Raw genomic sequence first — 18,930 nt, 5'->3', positions numbered from 1 at the left:
TTATGGACGACAAAACAGGGACCTGTTGTTGCGTGGAAATTTTTGGAATACCACAACAGTCTTAGCTATAGCTTTTTATAATTATATTTGCTATGTATTTCATCACATTATTATAGTGGTTCTTAAGCCCAGAACAAATTATAGAGTTAGATTTTGATTAGATATAATTAAATCAAATCTCAAGAAGTGTAAATCAGTCTCTTTATGGGGTTCATTGGGGCCTTCCTTAGCCGAGTGGTTAGAGTCCGTGGCTACAAAGCACAGCCATGCTGAAGGTATCTGGGTTCTATTCCCGGTCAGTCCACGATCTTTTCGTAATGAAAATTTCCTTGACTTCTCTAGGCATAGAGTATAATCGTATCTGCTGCACGATATACGAATGTGAAAAAATGGCAAGTTTGTCAAATAAAGCTCTCAGTTAACAACTGTGGAAGTGCACATAGGAACACTAAGCTGAAAAGCAGGCTCTGTCCCAATAAGGGCAAAGAAGAAAAAGAAGATGGGGTTCCTTAAAAAGGGCTGGGATGGGATTCTCTCATTCATATCCAAATATCATCGAAAATGATTTAACGCTCGAGTTTCTGTTCATAAAAATTTGGTGATTTGTTGATCGTCTTCTTAAAATTGTACTATTTTAGACAGATAAATATCTTCATTTGATTTCATGCTGCAGAGAAAATGTCTCATCTCTTTGCCTTCTGTCGCAAGCATAATTCTCGACGAACATATTTTTCATCTGATCTTTTGAACGTTCCTCGCCAATTAACAAATTCATCAACCATATGTCAGTCAGAAAATCCCGAACAATCAACAAACCTGGCTCGACAACAAAAAACAGACTCAATTATGCTTCCACCATCCAAGCGCTTCTGTATACCGAAAACCGTAAGTACAATTCCGCTTTCAGACGGGGTGCAAAAACGATACCAACCCGACTCTTTAAAAAAAAAAACTCAACCCACTCCACCAGAATATATTACCATTGGTTACACCAGGAAGGGTAGATACTTACCGGACGTGCTGAGACCGGGACTGGCAGTGAACTTTGCAACGTCAACAATTTTCACTGCAAATTGCTGGTTGGACTCCCGGTGGATGCACCGGCGAACTATCGAGAAGGGACCCCTGGAAGAGGAAAAACAAACGGAAAAGATAGAACAATTAAGAAATGGGAAACATCTTGCATGGAAGCTTTTTGTGATAGTCTAAAGTCTGCTGGAATTAAACTGCAATTTTATGATAAGATCGACAAATGATTCAGCAATTAGCTTAAGATATTAAGGCTAAGTAGCCCGTCATTCGTTTTGGCAACAATGATGACTTTTCAGCATGCCTTCGAAGTGATAAAACTCAGTCTTGATAGTTTATATTGACTTGAAAAAGTATCACTGTACGCGCTAACATGCATAAAGTATGCTGATACTTTTTCAGCTGTGTCAGTGCAAAATCAACTGATTTTCTTTGATTCGAAATCGTGAGATGAGTTAGCAACAATCATCAACGACGCGTACAAATTTCAATGACGGCCTACTTCGCCTTAAAGAAATAAAAATGGAATCGTCTGAAACAATCAATTCTGGTACTCAAAGCACATCTTCCAAAATCACGTTGCCATCTGCGAAGTGTACTTATTCTGCCATAGCAACTTCACAGAAGCATCGTATTTAGCAGTGATGCTTCCTGCGAATCGCTATGAACTCCACCGATTGCTTCGAGTTACGCGGGATGCACCATTTGGACACGAAACGAGGACACGAGAACGAGCAATTTTTAATTTTATTATATAACACATTTTCAGAGCACAAAATACTGCGAAGGAAACTGTGTGGACAGGGAACAGGGAATCCTCCGGCATGATGGGTTCAACAATTGTGCCAACAGCAAAATTTCATCGCAGCAGGAAACAGGACCGTCCGTGTACCTTTTTTATGATTCCCCAAAAGAAAGTTATAATTTACTGTGCTGCTTCGGTGTCAGTTGGCGTGAAGGGTGGAAGTGTACGTGTAATGTAGTGAAAAACGAGCTTCAGTTCTAATGAATTGTCTGCCGGGAGCTGGTCACTCTGCAAGGTTCGGAGGGGAAGAAATAATGTTGAATTGTGATTATTTTTAGGTTTTAATCTGAGAGAGACTCGCAAAGAGGAAAAATATCAACGTCATATGCAGCCCAGATTCCCCTCTCACGAAACGTCAAATGCAGCCCACCGTTTTTATGGCTGAAAAAGTGAAAAGTATTGTGTTCAAAGTAAACTGTTATTAAGAAGTTCAGTCGGCGGAGCAGTTTTTTCCAAAGTTGCTGATAAATCTAAGCAGAAGATTAATTATTTCTAATGTCTGCTACGTTTGCTGGCATGAAATTTCACTCAAACGGCTATTTATGATTCGATGTGATGCAAACTCAATCATGTTTTGCTGAGAGGTTCATGTGAGGATTTGAACAGCATGCGCATAATTGGTATAAACACAAAGTGGAATAAGAAAAAACTCAGCAATCACAGAAAAAGAAGACCGTCTTCGCGAGTCTCGTCTCAGGTTTTAAGGTGAAGGTTCATTGAGCACGTAAACATAATGTTGCCACCCACTCGAGCCACCCGCTAAAGCACCCTCTCGAGCCACCCAACAAGGCGGAGCACAATGTTATGTGCGTCGGCCAAAAATAAATCATCATGTTTTATGTATACCTCCACCAACAAAATTATGTAGGTAGTGTTACTAGCACACGTTTCATACAAAGGTATTATTGTCGATATGAATTCTTCAACAACTTCATAAAAACTCAAAATCACAATTTATTTCATTTGGTAGTGAAAACATGTTTTTTGACCAAAATTATAAGCATTTTTCACACCATGCGTGTGTTGTTTACTATTTTTGGCAGTTTTCTCCTCTCTTCTCTCGCTTCTCACGGACGGAGAAAGTTGCCATCAGTATGCATTTGAATTCTACAGTCAATTGTACTGTATAATATCTTATATTCATTTTTGCTGTAAAATTGCGTCGTACATTGATTTTCTCATGCATAAAAATGTTTTGCAACACTTGTGACATTGTACACCTTTTGAGTATTATGAAATTGTAAAATACGTGGTTGTAGCAAGTGTATAAATATCCAAACCATTCTAATTGCAAACATAAAAACTGGCATCACTTCCAATCAGTGAGAGCGGCGCATCCAAATCATAAACAATGTTGGCTCAGTGAATTCGCGTTCCGGTGCTGTTTTCGAGCACAAATTGACTAATATAAGTGATTTATTGCTCCCAGGAGCATCGTGCGTGAATAATCAAAGTGTTTCAAGTATCGCATTAGATTTTTGAATTGCTACGGTGAGTAGAAATACGATTAAAAGTGACTTTTAGAACGGGCACCGAAAAGCCAGCAAACAATATCTCGGTGTGTGAAGAAGAAGTGATTCGGAAGTGCGTGGTATTTTACAACACAAATCACAGCAATAACTACGTATTTGCATTCAAAAACTGGTGATTTGTGAAAACCATATTATGGAATGCTTTCAGTTAAGAAACCACCGCTCAACAATAAGGTTAGTAACTTCAAATAATCATTTTTTGTGATCGCTCTCCAAAACACTGTGAGAAGTGTGGGAGGAAGGAGCGGAAAGCGAAGGGGGAAGTAAGGTGCCATATTAGAGGCCATTTTGATACTCATGGGGATATGTCCTTAATCAAACAATAATAAATATTTTAGACGGGTTTGGTAGTCTAATGGCTACCGCTTCTGCTTCATATGCAAGAAGGTCATAGGTTCAATCCCAGGCCCGTCCCTTTCCTCGTACTTTGTAGTTGTATCTTTCACTTGCTTTCTATCTTCCACTCTCAATCTATCACACTCACATCCTATCCGTTCATAACAAACGCTAGAACCATAAACGGACAAGAAACCGTTTCCCTACGCTTCCACTCTATCTCACCATTATAGCATGCCTTTCCTTACGCCTGCTACATAGGCAGTCTGCTAACCAAAGAGCAAACCTCTCTGCCATGCCTTTCCCCCAACCCATACACTCCCGCATGAACTGGCGTAGATTCAGTGGAATATACGGTCCACCGTGGGAGCCAGTTTAATGCATCATCATTTCCTCCCCCTTCCCCACATTGGTCTGTATTCTGACGTGTCAGATGCCATTGTTATCTAAAAATAGAAGATCACCAGCACTTATACACTGAGGATGTCTGTTAGTCCAAAGCAGTCATCTGGTTGGTTCCTTGTGTAAGTGCAGCTGATCTGGCAATACTGGAGTAGCAACCACGGGCGGCCAATCAAGCTCAAGCTCAATATTAAATATTTTGGAATTTCGTTTATATTAACCCCTAGTAGATCAATAAATTTTGAATAAATTATAACACTTCAGTCGTCGCGCTGTTGTATTTTGTACAACAGTGGTGAAAAAACCCAGCTTTTCGTACACAGCCTCAGCGTGGTGGTTCTGACGATGGCAAACCACGCGACGACTGAAGGGTTAATGTAAATGCTGTTAGTTGGTCTCACAATCCTGACCCCTCCCCCTTTTCCAGGTAACGGAAAAAGCGTGAACACGAGGGGTCCTAAATTAGTTGGTTGCAAGGTTGGTGTATTCGGCAAAGTTATTCAACAGATCAAGGACTATCTGGGGAAGACAAATCTGATTGATAATTATTCCGCTAGGTGGCACTAGTGATAAATTCAATAGAATCATCTGTATCTCAAGATCCTTTACAGCTAAAACGTTGGTATATTCGACAAAGTTGTTCAGCAGTTCAAGGGTTATCTGGATGTGAATAGTCTGATTGGAAATTCATCCGCTAGGTAGCGGTAGTTAAAAGAAAGCTTCGATATTCTCTACCTCAAGAAATTTATCAGCTAGAAGGTTGGTGTCTTCGGTAAAGATATTCAGCAGGTCAAGGTCTATCTGGCTGTGAAGAATATGTTTTCCGCTAGGTGGCACTAGTGACAAATTTATTCAATTGTGTGTATCTCAAGATCCTTAACAGCTAGAAGGTTGCTGTTTTTTGACAAAGCCAAAGCTACAACCCCCCCCCCCCCCATCCCCTCCCACTGGACTGACGGAAAAAAAACAACATGTTTGCTACGAGATATAGTCAGTCAACTCTACACATCTCGATATCGAAGGGATCATCGAGAAAGGGAGAGATGTGGAGAGTCGACTATATATTGTTCCAATTTCCAAAAAATGGTTTTCAGCATTCACATTTCAAAATCAGACTATCAAAGATCTTTCCAGAAACCATTTAGATAAATTGGCTTTACACGGCCCCTTCCTGCCTGTTGAAAACTTATGTTTGAATTTCTCAAGAGTAGTCGTCAGCATTCAAAAACGATTGCGTTTCTTGAGGATTTCTTCAGCTTCACCAAACAATTAGAATTGTACTCAAGATCTCACCATATATTATTTGACGATTCTATTTACAGCCTTCAATATATCTTGAGTGTAATCTGTCAACAATATTTTTTTCGGAATTTAAAAAGATCTGCCAAGTTATCTTAAATTCTTCCAGGAATTCATCAAAGAATTTGCCAATAAATTGAATAAGAGATAGCTCCACATATTTCTAAGAGATTCCTCCTAAGATTTTTCAAAATGTTTTTTTTTACGATTCTTCAAAAATGATTGCATAAACTATCACTCCAAAGTTTATTCCAGAAATCGTTTTTCGGAACACCTCGAATGTCTTCAATGAGTGTTCAGCAATAACTCAAAGTTTTTGTTTGGTATTGTATCTTTGTAGTGCTATCATAATTTTCTTCATAACACAAGGCTTCATGAATTGTTGCAAGGGGAGTTTATACGAATTTCTCAAATAGTTCGCCTAAGATTGCACCTTCGGAATTTTTTGTTTTATATTTTTTAAGAAATTTTTCATGCTTTTCCTCTCGAACTTGATCAGTAGATAAACTCAGATTTACGATTTAGGAATTACTTAAGTTTTATTTTTCTTTTATTCTTTAGTAAATTCAAAAAATCCTCTATATATTGCTTTAAATCTATGAATAAATTAATGAACTCTTGCAAGGATTCCTCAATATGTTCAAAATCTCATTTTTTTCCACATACTCTTGATGAAAATCAACCTAAGACCCAAACATTTTTCCAGGAATATTTCTTAGAACTTCTCCAAGAACTATTTAAAAGATTCATCCAGAAATTCAGATATTTCTGAAATTTTGCAGAATTTACGCCTAACTATTTCAAACTATTTAATTTCAAAGAATTCCGACAGGAATTATTTCTGAAATTTTTCAAAACGTAAATCAGGAATATTGCATTGCCTTAGTCAGGCATTTCCCGAGGAATTGATAATGGGATTCTTAAAATTAATTTATTTTCAATAGTTTGAAATTTCTCCAAAAATACCTTTTGAGCTTGATGAAGTTTACAGAGTACCTCTCACAGTTGGAATTTGTGTAAGATTTTTTTTTTGCTGTATATATTTTCGAGCATTTAAAAAAAAAACAATTCCTGCAGAAAATTCTCTAGGCCTTTTCTTAAATTTCTAGGATGTTTCTACAACCTAGAAAAAATAATACAAGAATTGTTTTACCCAACAATTAATCTTGCAGTTCAACAATAAAAAAAATTGTCTTAGGATTTCTTCAAATATTCAAACAGGTAACATTCTACAGATGCATTAGAAATTGTTTCAGAGATTCTTCAGGACTTCATCTTATGCTCCCTTCAGGGTTAACTATCATTTATCTATGAATGCACCACCAAAACTTCCTCTATAGAATTCCTAGGACTTTTTTTCTCCGAATTTTGCATCTTGGTTTCAACAAGTTTCTGCAAAGGATATTCTTAGAAAAAAATCTGGACCGATCCTTGGAGGAGTTCCTAATAGAATTTCTCGAGTATTTATACAAGGAATGTCATAAGAATTCTTTCGAAGTATAATTTTGGAAATTTCTTGAAAAGCTCCTCAGTAATTTATTCTCAATATTTAAGAGAAGTTTCTGTTGCGTCGTGCAACTGGGACTTTGGCTCGGGTGAGCGGGAACGGAAAGATCTGTTGATCTTCCGTCCACCTGTTGCCGGGAGCAACAGGGCACAGGACCGATAGCTCGACTGGAGGGGGCTCTTGCAACTCTAGCCTTCAAAAAGGCTGATTGGCTTCCACTGGTGGAGGGAAAGGCGGTTTGGTAACTTTAACTTAAACTTCTATATTATTCCTCTTGATGTTTACAGAATGGTGGTTGAAAGAAAACTGAATAATCTCCTTGCGCATGCAAGCTCCCTTTATAGGTGGCAGGTAGCCAAAAGCGTTGCATGCACAACGTTGTGGAGACGAGGGTGGAAAATTCCACTGCCTGTTATTTACTACATACTGGATGCTGCAATCGGTCTGCTAACTGGTGTCTGTTGTGGTGGTGGTAGTGGAAACTCTTTTGGGTGCTGCTTCACGCTGTACATAGCTGGATGGTTGGTCGGCTTGACTGCGTACAGGTACATGTTTGATCATGTCGCTCGAATGGATGGGGTGCAAGGCAAAACTAACGACGTGGTGTGTGTGTGTGTTATTTGGGGTGGTTGTTAGTGGTCGGGATGAGAGGCCGAAATACTCGCGGCGGCTCGAGGTTAGATGGAACAGGGGTGGGAAGGACTCATAAACAAACTTCGCGTTGGCGCGAACATACTCCCCGGCCAAAAGAGGTTAAGGGATGGATTGAATGGAGGACTTGGTATGACGACAAAATTCACGATGATGGGAAACTCTAGCTTTCTACGATTTATAATGGAAGGAACTACGGACTTACATGCGGAAGGAACTGCTTGTTTCACAGGAGATCACAAAGCAGAATCATCAACTGGCGACACACTTGAGGCAGAAGAAACTCTTCACAATTCTGGAATAGGTCAACTTTGGTGGCTGTATGTCACAAAGGGAAATAATCGAGATAAAAAGGAATTCTACTTCAGGCACTGCAAGGAACTTTGAATTTCATTACACAAAGGGCACAGGTGTTACAGAAAACATTCGTGGGCAGTTTATGGTAGACTGCCATACTAACTCAAATGTTGGGGATTTACACGGATGTATCAATACTTGTGGACTGTATTTGGATAACTGGACAAACACTTCACAGGGATTCGAATACTACTAGTTGCAATATTAGGTACTCACATTAGGATAAGGAATCAACATTAGGGAAACAAACTTGGTAAGGCACAAAACATGAAAGATCGTTTGATGGAATTATCATTTCTTGTAGGACTCGTCAAGTGGACTGTATTGTGGGTGGAAATCTTACATGGATACACATCTTACTCAATGGAACAAAACTTCAAGTTGGCAATGGAAACTCAACAACACTAATGTTTCTATGGGATTCTTCAAAGGTGGACTGGGGAAACCACTTTGAGCCAGGATAGGGAATAGGCACACACCACAAATCGAAAGCTTGCTTACCACTTGATGAACATCTTTGGGTGGATGCGCTCGGGACACGCACTCCGGGATGGCTTCGCTGGCTCGACGTCGCATGGGGGCTTCATCTGGTGGTTTCTCCGGCCTGGACTTGGTAAGGGGTTGCTTGGAATCACCAGTCGGGTTGACCGTCGACTTCTTGGTCAATCTCTGGTTTCGGGTTTCGCTTAATACCGGACGTTTTCCGGTGGGCATCGGGGTTGACTCCTTTACCGGATGGATTCCGGCTGTTGTTAGGAATGGCATCGCTATCGGTGGAATCGTGGTTGAACACCGCAACCACTTGGATACCGCATGGCTTCTGGTTGACACTGGACACGGGTGCTTTGCTGGACATATCTCGCTCATCTTCAGGATTGGCTTGCTGATCGGAGGGATGCCGGCTGACATCCAAATCGGCTTGAATCTCGCAGGCATTTCTGTAGACGGTATGGCTAGCTTGGATACCGGAGAGATACCGGTCACACCTGGAGGCTTGGGAACCGGAGGAGGGATACCGGTCACATCTGGAGGCTTCTCTGGTGCCGGATGGGATCCGACACTAGGCGGGAATTGTTTCAGAACCGAACGAGGTCCGGTCGCACAAGATGGCTGCTCACGAATCAGATGGATGCTGGCCAAACATTGGAACTTCTTGGCCACCAAATGGAACACGCTTGCAGCTGGAAATCTCTGGGACACCGGCTGGTATCCGATTACACTGGACGGCTGCTTCATAACCAGAGGGAATCCGGCCACATCCGGGAACACACGCTGGAAAGGCTTCACTACCGAATTGGATTCGGTCAAGTTGGAGGAATGCTTCAATGCCGGAATGGATCCGGCCACACACGGGAATCGCTGCGGCGTTGGATGGAATCCGGTCAATCGGAATGACTGCTTCGGCGCTGGACTGAAACACAATCCGATCGCACTCGGGAACTTGATGGGAATTGTGCGGAATCCACCCACACAAGGGAACCGCTGGAGCACCGGACGGGAACCGGTTGCGCACTGGAACGACTGGGAACTTGCTGCTGGATTCTGGAGTATCTTGGGCACGTCAGTTGGCATCGATGCCAATCTGGGCGGTGGATGGAAACCGGGTGGCATAAGAAACGACTTCGGTAACGCACCACATCCGGTAGTTCTCTGGAACGACGTCAGCTTCGGATGGATTCCAACCAGGTTGATTGGAATCGGGTTCGTCACTTCACAGGATGGAATGTTGTTCACGTTGTTGACAAATTGGGTTGATGCATTGCCGACATGGAATTCCTCTGGGTTGGTCTTTGCTGGATTAGCAGAATACTCACTCTGCTTGCACGGAGGATTGGGCTCGTCTTCGTAGGCAACGGTTGTCACCTCTTCACACGTCGTTGGCATTTTTCCACTGTGGGTGGAATCTTCTTCACGATGGCACTTCTGAGCTATTGGAGCAACAGAAGGCGGGACAATCGGCATTGGTGCCGACTTGCTCTTGATGACCTCGGCGAGATCACCTTCGGAACGGACCAGGGCTGCTCCACACACAGGAATTAACTTCATGGCTGAAGTTTCAGCGCTTGGTGGCTGCAAGGAGTGGATTGGGTTGAGGGCAAACTGGCTCACCTTCAACTCGTTCGCTTGGGCTGGGAACAGCTGCTCTGGGGACAACTCTTTCGGTGGCGACGTGTTTGGCTCCTTCATCACGTCTGCAATCGGAACGGATTGTTCCGTCATTGGGCTCGGTGATCGGCTTCGTATGATCGGGGTGCGCCAGCGTGGCGCAGTGGTCGCAGCGAAATAGTTGTATGATAACGCTCGACTGTGCTGGTACTTGTTACCGGTGGTCGGAAAGGATAGCAACAACGTTTCCACCAGTAAGCAGGCATCAAAATGGAGGTCCTCGAAGCGCTCATAATTCTCGTCAAGATCTGCATACCGCTCGGCTGGAAATGCAGACAGCAACTCGCCATACACTCTCTGGTATTCTCGATACAGGAACTGGAGCTCACTTCCATAAAGCTTCACTCGTGCAAAGCTTGTTCGGTTGGTACCAGCCCTGTCAACCAACTGCTCCTGGAGTCGCTTCACTTTTGCCTCGACGAGGCTACGTTGGGCGAACAGCCTTTTCACTTCGGCCATTCTGGAACCACTTCACACGCGCGCGACTTACTTTCGGGGTGGAAATGATTCGGACTTCGGGACTTTTTCACTGTCTCTGTTCACTTCACTTGGGGAATTTCGTCTCCTCTCCGCCAATGGAAACCAGGAATATTCTTTTCGCTCTTGTGTCGAGCTACCGGGCAGGAACAACAGCAATCCTTTGGTAGGAAAGCTGATTGCTATCGGCGATAGCAATTGGAATGGATTTGTCTCAATCTGTTGATTGACGACTGACTCTGCTGCTGTTGCAGCCTTCAAGGAACTGGCTCCTCTATCCGGCTCGAAGGACCATATGTTGCGGCGTGCAACTGGGACTTTGGCTCGGGTGAGCGGGAACGGAAAGATCTGTTGATCTTCCGTCCACCTGTTGCCGGGAGCAACAGGGCACAGGACCGATAGCTCGACTGGAGGGGGCTCTTGCAACTCTAGCCTTCAAAAAGGCTGATTGGCTTCCACTGGTGGAGGGAAAGGCGGTTTGGTAACTTTAACTTAAACTTCTATATTATTCCTCTTGATGTTTACAGAATGGTGGTTGAAAGAAAACTGAATAATCTCCTTGCGCATGCAAGCTCCCTTTATAGGTGGCAGGTAGCCAAAAGCGTTGCATGCACAACGTTGTGGAGACGAGGGTGGAAAATTCCACTGCCTGTTATTTACTACATACTGGATGCTGCAATCGGTCTGCTAACTGGTGTCTGTTGTGGTGGTGGTAGTGGAAACTCTTTTGGGTGCTGCTTCACGCTGTACATAGCTGGATGGTTGGTCGGCTTGACTGCGTACAGGTACATGTTTGATCATGTCGCTCGAATGGATGGGGTGCAAGGCAAAACTAACGACGTGGTGTGTGTGTGTTATTTGGGGTGGTTGTTAGTGGTCGGGATGAGAGGCCGAAATACTCGCGGCGGCTCGAGGTTAGATGGAACAGGGGTGGGAAGGACTCATAAACAAACTTCGCGTTGGCGCGAACAGTTTCTCTTAGGATTTCTTCAAATATTCAAACAGGTAACATTCTACAGATGCATTAGAAATTGTTTCAGAGATTCTTCAGGACTTCATCTTATGCTCCCTTCAGGGTTAACTATCATTTATCTATGAATGCACCACCAAAACTTCCTCTATAGAATTCCTAGGACTTTTTTTCTCCGAATTTTGCATCTTGGTTTCAACAAGTTTCTGCAAAGGATATTCTTAGAAAAAAATCTGGACCGATCCTTGGAGGAGTTCCTAATAGAATTTCTCGAGTATTTATACAAGGAATGTCATAAGAATTCTTTCGAAGTATAATTTTGGAAATTTCTTGAAAAGCTCCTCAGTAATTTATTCTCAATATTTAAGAGAAGTTTCTCAAGAAATCCGTGAAGAAATTCATTTATAATAAGTATGTGTAGGAATATTGGTGATCTGAAAACATCTGGATAAATTTGATAAATTTATTGTATGAGTTTCATTAAGAATCTATAGGAAAATTCATCAGGGAAAAATCGGTGATTTTTTTTTACCAAGAGTAATGTTTCAGTAAATATTATGAGTATATCCAAAGAAAATGTGTAGAGAATTCTGAAATTGTTTCTTGGAAAATCTTAAATCGATTCTTGGAATACATTGACAATATCCTTGAAAATATTTTAGAGGTGTCTCGAGTGTAATTCTTGAATGAATTCAAAAAAAATTATTTGAAGTCAACTTTTGGAATATAGGATGTATTGTTACATGATCTCTTAAACAAAATATATTAGGTGTAATTCAGAAATAATAATTGGAATAGTTCACGGAGGAATCTCTTTATAAATGTTGGTATGGTATTTATGAACTCTTGCCTTCTATTTTTAAAGTAGTCAATTCAATAAATTACCTTGAGGAGTTTCTGTAAAACTTCTTGAAGACTTAAAATTACCTAAACGGAAAATCAAAACCAAATTCTAGGAAAAATTTCTGTTTTCTGTCTGATCCCTTGGATGAATACTTGCGAGATGCCTGGAATAAAATAGGTTCGACTTTCTGGCGTTACGTCCCCACTTGAACAAAGCCTGCTTCTCAGCTTAGTGATCTTATGAGCACTTCCACATTTGTAACTGAGAGCTTACTATGCCAATGACCATTTTTACATGCGTATATCGTGTGGCAGGTACGAAGATATTCTATACCCTGGGAAGTCGAGAAAATTTCCAACCTCGAAAAACCAAAAAGATCCTCGACCGGTGGGATTCGAACCCACGACCCTCAGCTTGGTCTTACCGGCGTTTACCGCTACGGCTATCTGGACCTCAAGGAATAAAAGAGGTGTCATTCCTATAAGAATTGCATGTAAAATCTATGTTTGAGACTTCTTGAATTTTATGAAATCTTTATCCCCTGGCCTGACTGTCGTTCAATGGGACTTTTACTATGTGTTCAAAGTTTAACGATTCATAAAAAAGGGTAAAGAGGTTTTGTATAATGATCCTTTTGCATAAATCGTAAATATTTTTTTGAGGTCGTGAACCCCTTTGATGGAAATACTGGCTACGCCCATGTAAATTGTCATTCACACTCTTCACCGCCAGATAGCCCTAAACCTGCTGAATATCTTTTCCGAATACCTCAACCTCCTAGCTGGTAAGAAACTTAAGGTGGAGAAGACTGAATTTTTCTATGTTTTTTCTATGCGGATGCATTTATAATCCGACTCTTTGTCACCAGATTGTCCCGATCTGCTGAACAGCTTTGCCGAAGACACCATCCTTTTAGCTGATAAGGATCTTGAGATACAGAAGATTGAAAAAAATGTCACTAGCGCCACCTAGCGAATGAATTCTCAATCAGTTTTTTTTATCGCCAGATAGGGGGTTGTCTTACCCTATGATTGTAAGACCAACTAACCGCATTTACTTTGATTTTAGTTTCAGAGTTGTGGCCATTTCAAAATTCAAGGTTCTTTTAAGCATTAGGAAATACAGATTTACAATCCATTTTTAGAAATTAACTTGAGACGCATATTTAGATCAAACAGATTTTTATTCAGTTTTTTTTACGTTTTCATATTCATGTCGGTTTAGACGCGGAAGTACTCTTTTAAAATCACAAGGCCTTCGTTTCGTTAGCCGAGATGGGCAGATATAAGGATGGGACCATGTTGACGGATGGAAGTAAAGTGATCGGAAGGTGAAAGCAGCACTGCGTTGAACAGCTGAATTCAACACGCGTGCATTCAAGGATAGCTTCAAGACAATAGACTAAATATTGTCATACGACAATAGAAACCAAACAGCTCCCTCATTGAGGGATGCTAGGGATACCATAAAAAAGTAAACAATAACGGGGGGGGGGGGAGTTTCCGTTTACTCTGGAGGTGCAATTTTAGTAGATCTCATATAAATAATCAATAACGGCGCCGGCCAAGTCCTTACAGTCTGTTGGGATGGGAAATGAATGTTAGAGTGTAATGATTGTTGCTTCTAGAGACCGAGAATACCTCTGCATCTCCACAATCACCACGGGAAGGGTGTTTATTAGTGAGGAAGGAAAAAGATCTGGGAGTCAACTTTGGTCGGTGAGGCGATCTACGGATAAGGACTCTTACTTAAAACTATTTTTGCATTTTGTCTCGAGGTGATAAGATATTTTGAGATAAAAAATTAAGAAAATACGTCGATATTCAAAATATCGGATTGAATGGTTATTTTAAATATGACAAGAAACGCAGCTGACATATTAACTGAACTAAAAAAATTGGGAGGAGCCCATAGAAACTTCCCATTTGTAAGCATCGGCTGATAGGCACAATATAGGATACAGAACATCAATCAGAAGAGTAAAAATTAGGGGTAAAAAGCTCTAGGTAAGCAGTGTTATCCTTGATCATCAATCCAGCTCTTACAGGAAGTTTTTCTGACTTGGAGTTCTGATATGATTTGACAGATAACTTTGGATTATTTTAACAATGTATGTTGGAAAGTATTTTTATAACTTCACAATCAAACCTTTATGCCAAACATTGTCGAATTCTTAATGAGCAAGACCAGGGGAATAGCCTTCATTTTGTTCAGAAAATTCACTGATTGATGAAAGCAAACTGATTGGATAAGAGCTAGAAGCTTCTGCAGGATTTTTGTCTAGTTTCAAAACTGTTACAACCTTGGCATTTTTCCATTTGTCAGTAACTTGATTTCTATTGGACTAGTAAGTCCTAAACTAAAATTGTGCGCGTTTTCAAACTGCATAGCAAGTTTTTGAGCTTTTTCGAAAATAGTTAGTAATAATTTGTTCTCCTCTTTCAATGCTGGAATTTCTTAGAGGGTTTTTTTTTCAAAATTTTAGATAATTTCCAAAAAGCCTTAGAGCCAGAGTTCAATTGAGAAATTTTATTTACAAAATGTTTGTTTCTTTATTGAGAAAATTGTCAATTTCTTTTTGCTGATCCTGCCATATAGTTTTTATATAAGCGTTTTTATATAAGAGCAAATTAACTTGCTGCCTAGAGTATGAAAAAGGCAAATAGGCAACTATGGAAGCATATTTAGCAAGCTGTGTTTCAACAGAACTTTGGGTTAACTTTAGTTTTAATGACGAAAATAGTTTATGTTTTATACGCCTATGAATGATGATTGCAACTTCCTCACATGCCCCATCATGTCGATCATTACGATAAACAAAAAAGTTAGTATCTCTTTGAGATTGGATCCAGCTTTTAAATAAGTTTCAGTAATAACTGCTATATATGTATGTTATTAACTGTTAGAAAATTAAACAGCTCGTCCTCTTTACCATTCAAAGAATGAGCATTTCAATTTAAAATATTTGAATAATTATTTGGATCCATTAGAAAAACGTAATCCAATAACAATTTGATAAGTCAATTTTACCAACTTGAACTGCTTCAGGTGGTTTTGAACAATGATTGACATTTGATTCTAGAAAAATAAAATCAGAGGGAGACATATCACTTGAAGTGGGTACATTATCTGATGATTTTCCGTTAAAATTTTCATTAGACGGCGAACCAGAGTAGAAGTATCCTGTGCCGGCAGATTTTTTTTAATTTGATTTGAAACAATTAGAACGGTATGAAAAGGAGAAGAGTTCTTGGTTAAATCCATTCGAAATTTCCTAAAAATGCCAGATTGGGTTCTCTTTTCCATACTGATTACTTGGGCTGGGGAAGTTCTATTCAGACTTAGTGTTTTCTAGACTCTCACAGAGAGGCTTCTCTCTTCATTTAGAAATTATTAGTTAAATTGAATTTACCAGTTTTAGTGTGGCTACATTACGATGGGCAATTAATAAGTTCTCTCAATTCCAAATAAAACAATCATAATGACATATCAAATATTCATTCAAAAGAATCATTAAACCTATAATCACTGAATAGGCACTGAAGCCAATGATAAGGTCTCAATTTAATCTATTATAATTGTTTCACCGGTAGCTGTCAAACGATGATTTCCATTTATAATTACCCTAAACTAAGCGGATAACCAGCGGATATGTACATCTAAAACGCGTGATAATTACAGGGCAAAAAGCTGATATGCCACCACTTACTATCCATGCCCCATTCGTAACAGGAGATCGTTCCTATGCAACGACCCCAACCCAGTGAATAATTTATTCCACATAATACGGAGAAAAACTTGCATCCATAACTAATTAATTATGAATTCTTCTTGCGGACGGCCAGTATTAAACTGTTTCCATTCGCACAGCAACCACATCACATCGGTCATCATATTATGTTGCGCCAATTTGTGGCCGATGTCATCGCTCTACAAAATTAACTAATTTGAAAAAGTTGTGCGGCCCCTGGCGGCCGCCACCGGTCGTCTGAGTTCCGGCTCGGGTATTTCAGTGTTTCGCACGTGCTTTCAACTTTTTTGATTCCTGTTCTTGCTGGCAGAGCTAACGACGTTGACACTTAGCAGCTGCTTCGGGCCCAGTGACTGCCGGGCAGAACTTCCGACGAATTATTTGGCACGATGGCTAAATAACATCAGTATGCTGCAGGATAGAATCTGAACTCCGGGAAGCATGTTTGAATGTACGTTCGCGAAGCTAATTAAAAGTTGCATTATGTGGAATTTCGCAAATGAATTCGAACGCTGGAAGCAGTTCACACTGGAACTAAAAATAAAAAGAAGGAAATTGAATCAATTAATTTATGATCGTCCAAATAAAACATCATTGGCTGGTTATTGATAATCTTAATCTGATAACTTTTTTCTATAAAGATAGGCTTCTGTGATAACACGATATCCACTTATTAACAGACCATTATCACCGGAGCTAAACTTTCAAAATAATCACTTCGATAACTGACTTTTTTTGAAGTGATCGAAAGAAAACGCAAACTTTGTGAAGCTCGATGCAAAATTGAGTATGACGGCAAGACAAGAAGCTCCAATTACCCAACATTTAACCGCGAAACTTCCGATGGCAGCGATGCTCTACAATTTCAAAAAGGATAAAGTTCGGGCACACAAAAAGAAGCAAAAAATCTCCTTCTTCTGTATTGTTTTAGAAAGACGTTAACCCGAAGGTCATTTGCCTCTGAAACAAAAAAAACTGTCAGCAGTAGCTTGTTCAAAGGGTTCGAATTTCGGAAAATATCTTAAATAAGTTTTATATACTGCTTCCTACTACAGTTCTATATCACGGTGTTGGTATTTTAATGGATAGCGCATCTTCTGTAGGACTTATTCCCTCGTGTATCTGTTTGTGTGATTCTCTTTCAAGTAATTATTCTGATCTTTGTAAAAACATCTTACCCTTTCAAAGTAATGCTTAACTATCATCCTCTTTTTAATGATTATTTTCCATTTTCATAACGACACTTTACACAACTATAGGATTAGAGTCAGTTCTATCTAACTCAAATCAAAATCACATTATTAATCAAGCGTAAGTGTGGTGCTCTTGGTGGAATTTGTAGAATTTGTGAAAAAGAAAAATCCATCTAGAACCCTTCGTCGAGAAACCATGAATAAAGTCATCTTCAATTACTTCCCCTAATTCATTCGTTAACGATAACAGACGATTCACTGTACTGACGGCGTTTCAGTTAAATACTTGCTTTGTACTAACCTTTGCAAAAACACAGCCGACCTCTCCAGGCCTATCTTGACGAGTTCAATTTACTATTCTTTGAAGACGCTTTGTTTTTTTTTCTACCTATTGAAAAGCATACTTAACATCCTTCATACTAAAACCATTTTTCATTTAGTTGACATAATTATTTCCGTCACTGTGATTATCAGAACTTATCCTTCGTGTTATTCAGATATTCGTCGTAAAGCTATTTTCACGTCAGTCTATTAAGGTGCTCCCATCCTATCAAGAAGTGTTAGTGTGCTGTACTGCCCATAAAGGCATAGCTGTCCCATATAGAAAAAGTAGTCATTGAGAAAGAAAGCGCCCGAAATTTGAATCTTGTCTTCTTATACAAATATTCATAATTTTCTTGTACATTTCTGCATTCTGCAACACAGATGGCTCCATCCTATTACCCCGAACGCCACTACACCGAATGGGTCACTACCCCGAAAGCCATTACCCCGAATGGGTAATTACCCCGAACGTCACTACCCCGAATGACCCATTACCGCGAATAGTATGAGATACAATGCAGTATCTTGTTTTGCGTGCAAAAATGATGTTATAGAGGATTGACCATTCATGTATGCGTCTCTAATGTAAAATTCGTCGGGAAAATGTGCATCATACATTTCCCCTTCTTTCATATGTCAGCTATTCCTTCGAAATATCTTGTTGGCAACTATCTTTTTTTTTTTCTTTGTGCCTGTTTCTTAGCTCAGTGGGCATTTACGCAGTTCAAGGGTTCATTCACAAATTGCCATTTTTGACACCCATCCACCCCTCGTAATCATTTTATATAGGAGCTCTACAAATTTTGTATGAGGTGTAACATTTCGATGACAACCACCACAACCCCCTTCAGCGTTATGAAATTTGTAAATGGGCTTTCAACAAAACAAGCCTTCAATTGGCTAAGAGCTTTCCTTGTCAATTAACCACTTTATTAAATGTGCCTCTAAGCCCAGGGATGTTAAGGAACTTTTCAATGCAATGAGATCGGAGGAATTCGAACCCATACCCTCAATAGGGTCTGAACAGCTGCGTGCTGGCCAGTATTTGGACTTCTTGTTGGTGTTAGTATTTCAATTTTGTTTTCAACAAAGATTTTCCACATCACAATGTAAACTTCATCCGCTCAAAAATAAGTGCCGAGTACACAAAATCAACCTCTCTTCATGCAGCACAGATTCTGTGCAAAGGGGGCTGTACACAGTTTTGTGCAAACGGTGGTAAACAAACCGAATGAGTGAAATACGCACAGAGGAGGAACGCTTGGAATGCGGAATACGATTCCATTT

The 18,930-nt window shown here is 40.2% G+C and overlaps 1 protein-coding gene across 3 annotated transcripts in view; it reads right to left on the bottom strand.

Annotated features, from left to right (window-relative positions):
* Positions 1–18,930, bottom strand: part of LOC5563715 (peripheral plasma membrane protein CASK) — a 706,277-nt gene that overhangs the window by 498,645 nt on the left and 188,702 nt on the right. For all 3 annotated transcript variants that reach the window (XM_021837537.1, XM_021837535.1, XM_021837536.1), the window contains exon 2: positions 1,013–1,125. In XM_021837537.1, the coding sequence (XP_021693229.1) occupies positions 1,013–1,125 (113 nt within the window). The remainder of the gene's footprint in view (positions 1–1,012; positions 1,126–18,930) is intronic.

The sequence above is a fragment of the Aedes aegypti genome, chromosome 1 (assembly GCF_002204515.2).
Source record: "Aedes aegypti strain LVP_AGWG chromosome 1, AaegL5.0 Primary Assembly, whole genome shotgun sequence".
NCBI lineage: Eukaryota > Metazoa > Arthropoda > Insecta > Diptera > Culicidae > Aedes > Aedes aegypti.
The sequence above is the reverse complement of the archived record's forward strand: the minus strand, read 5'-3'. Positions and strand labels throughout refer to the sequence as shown.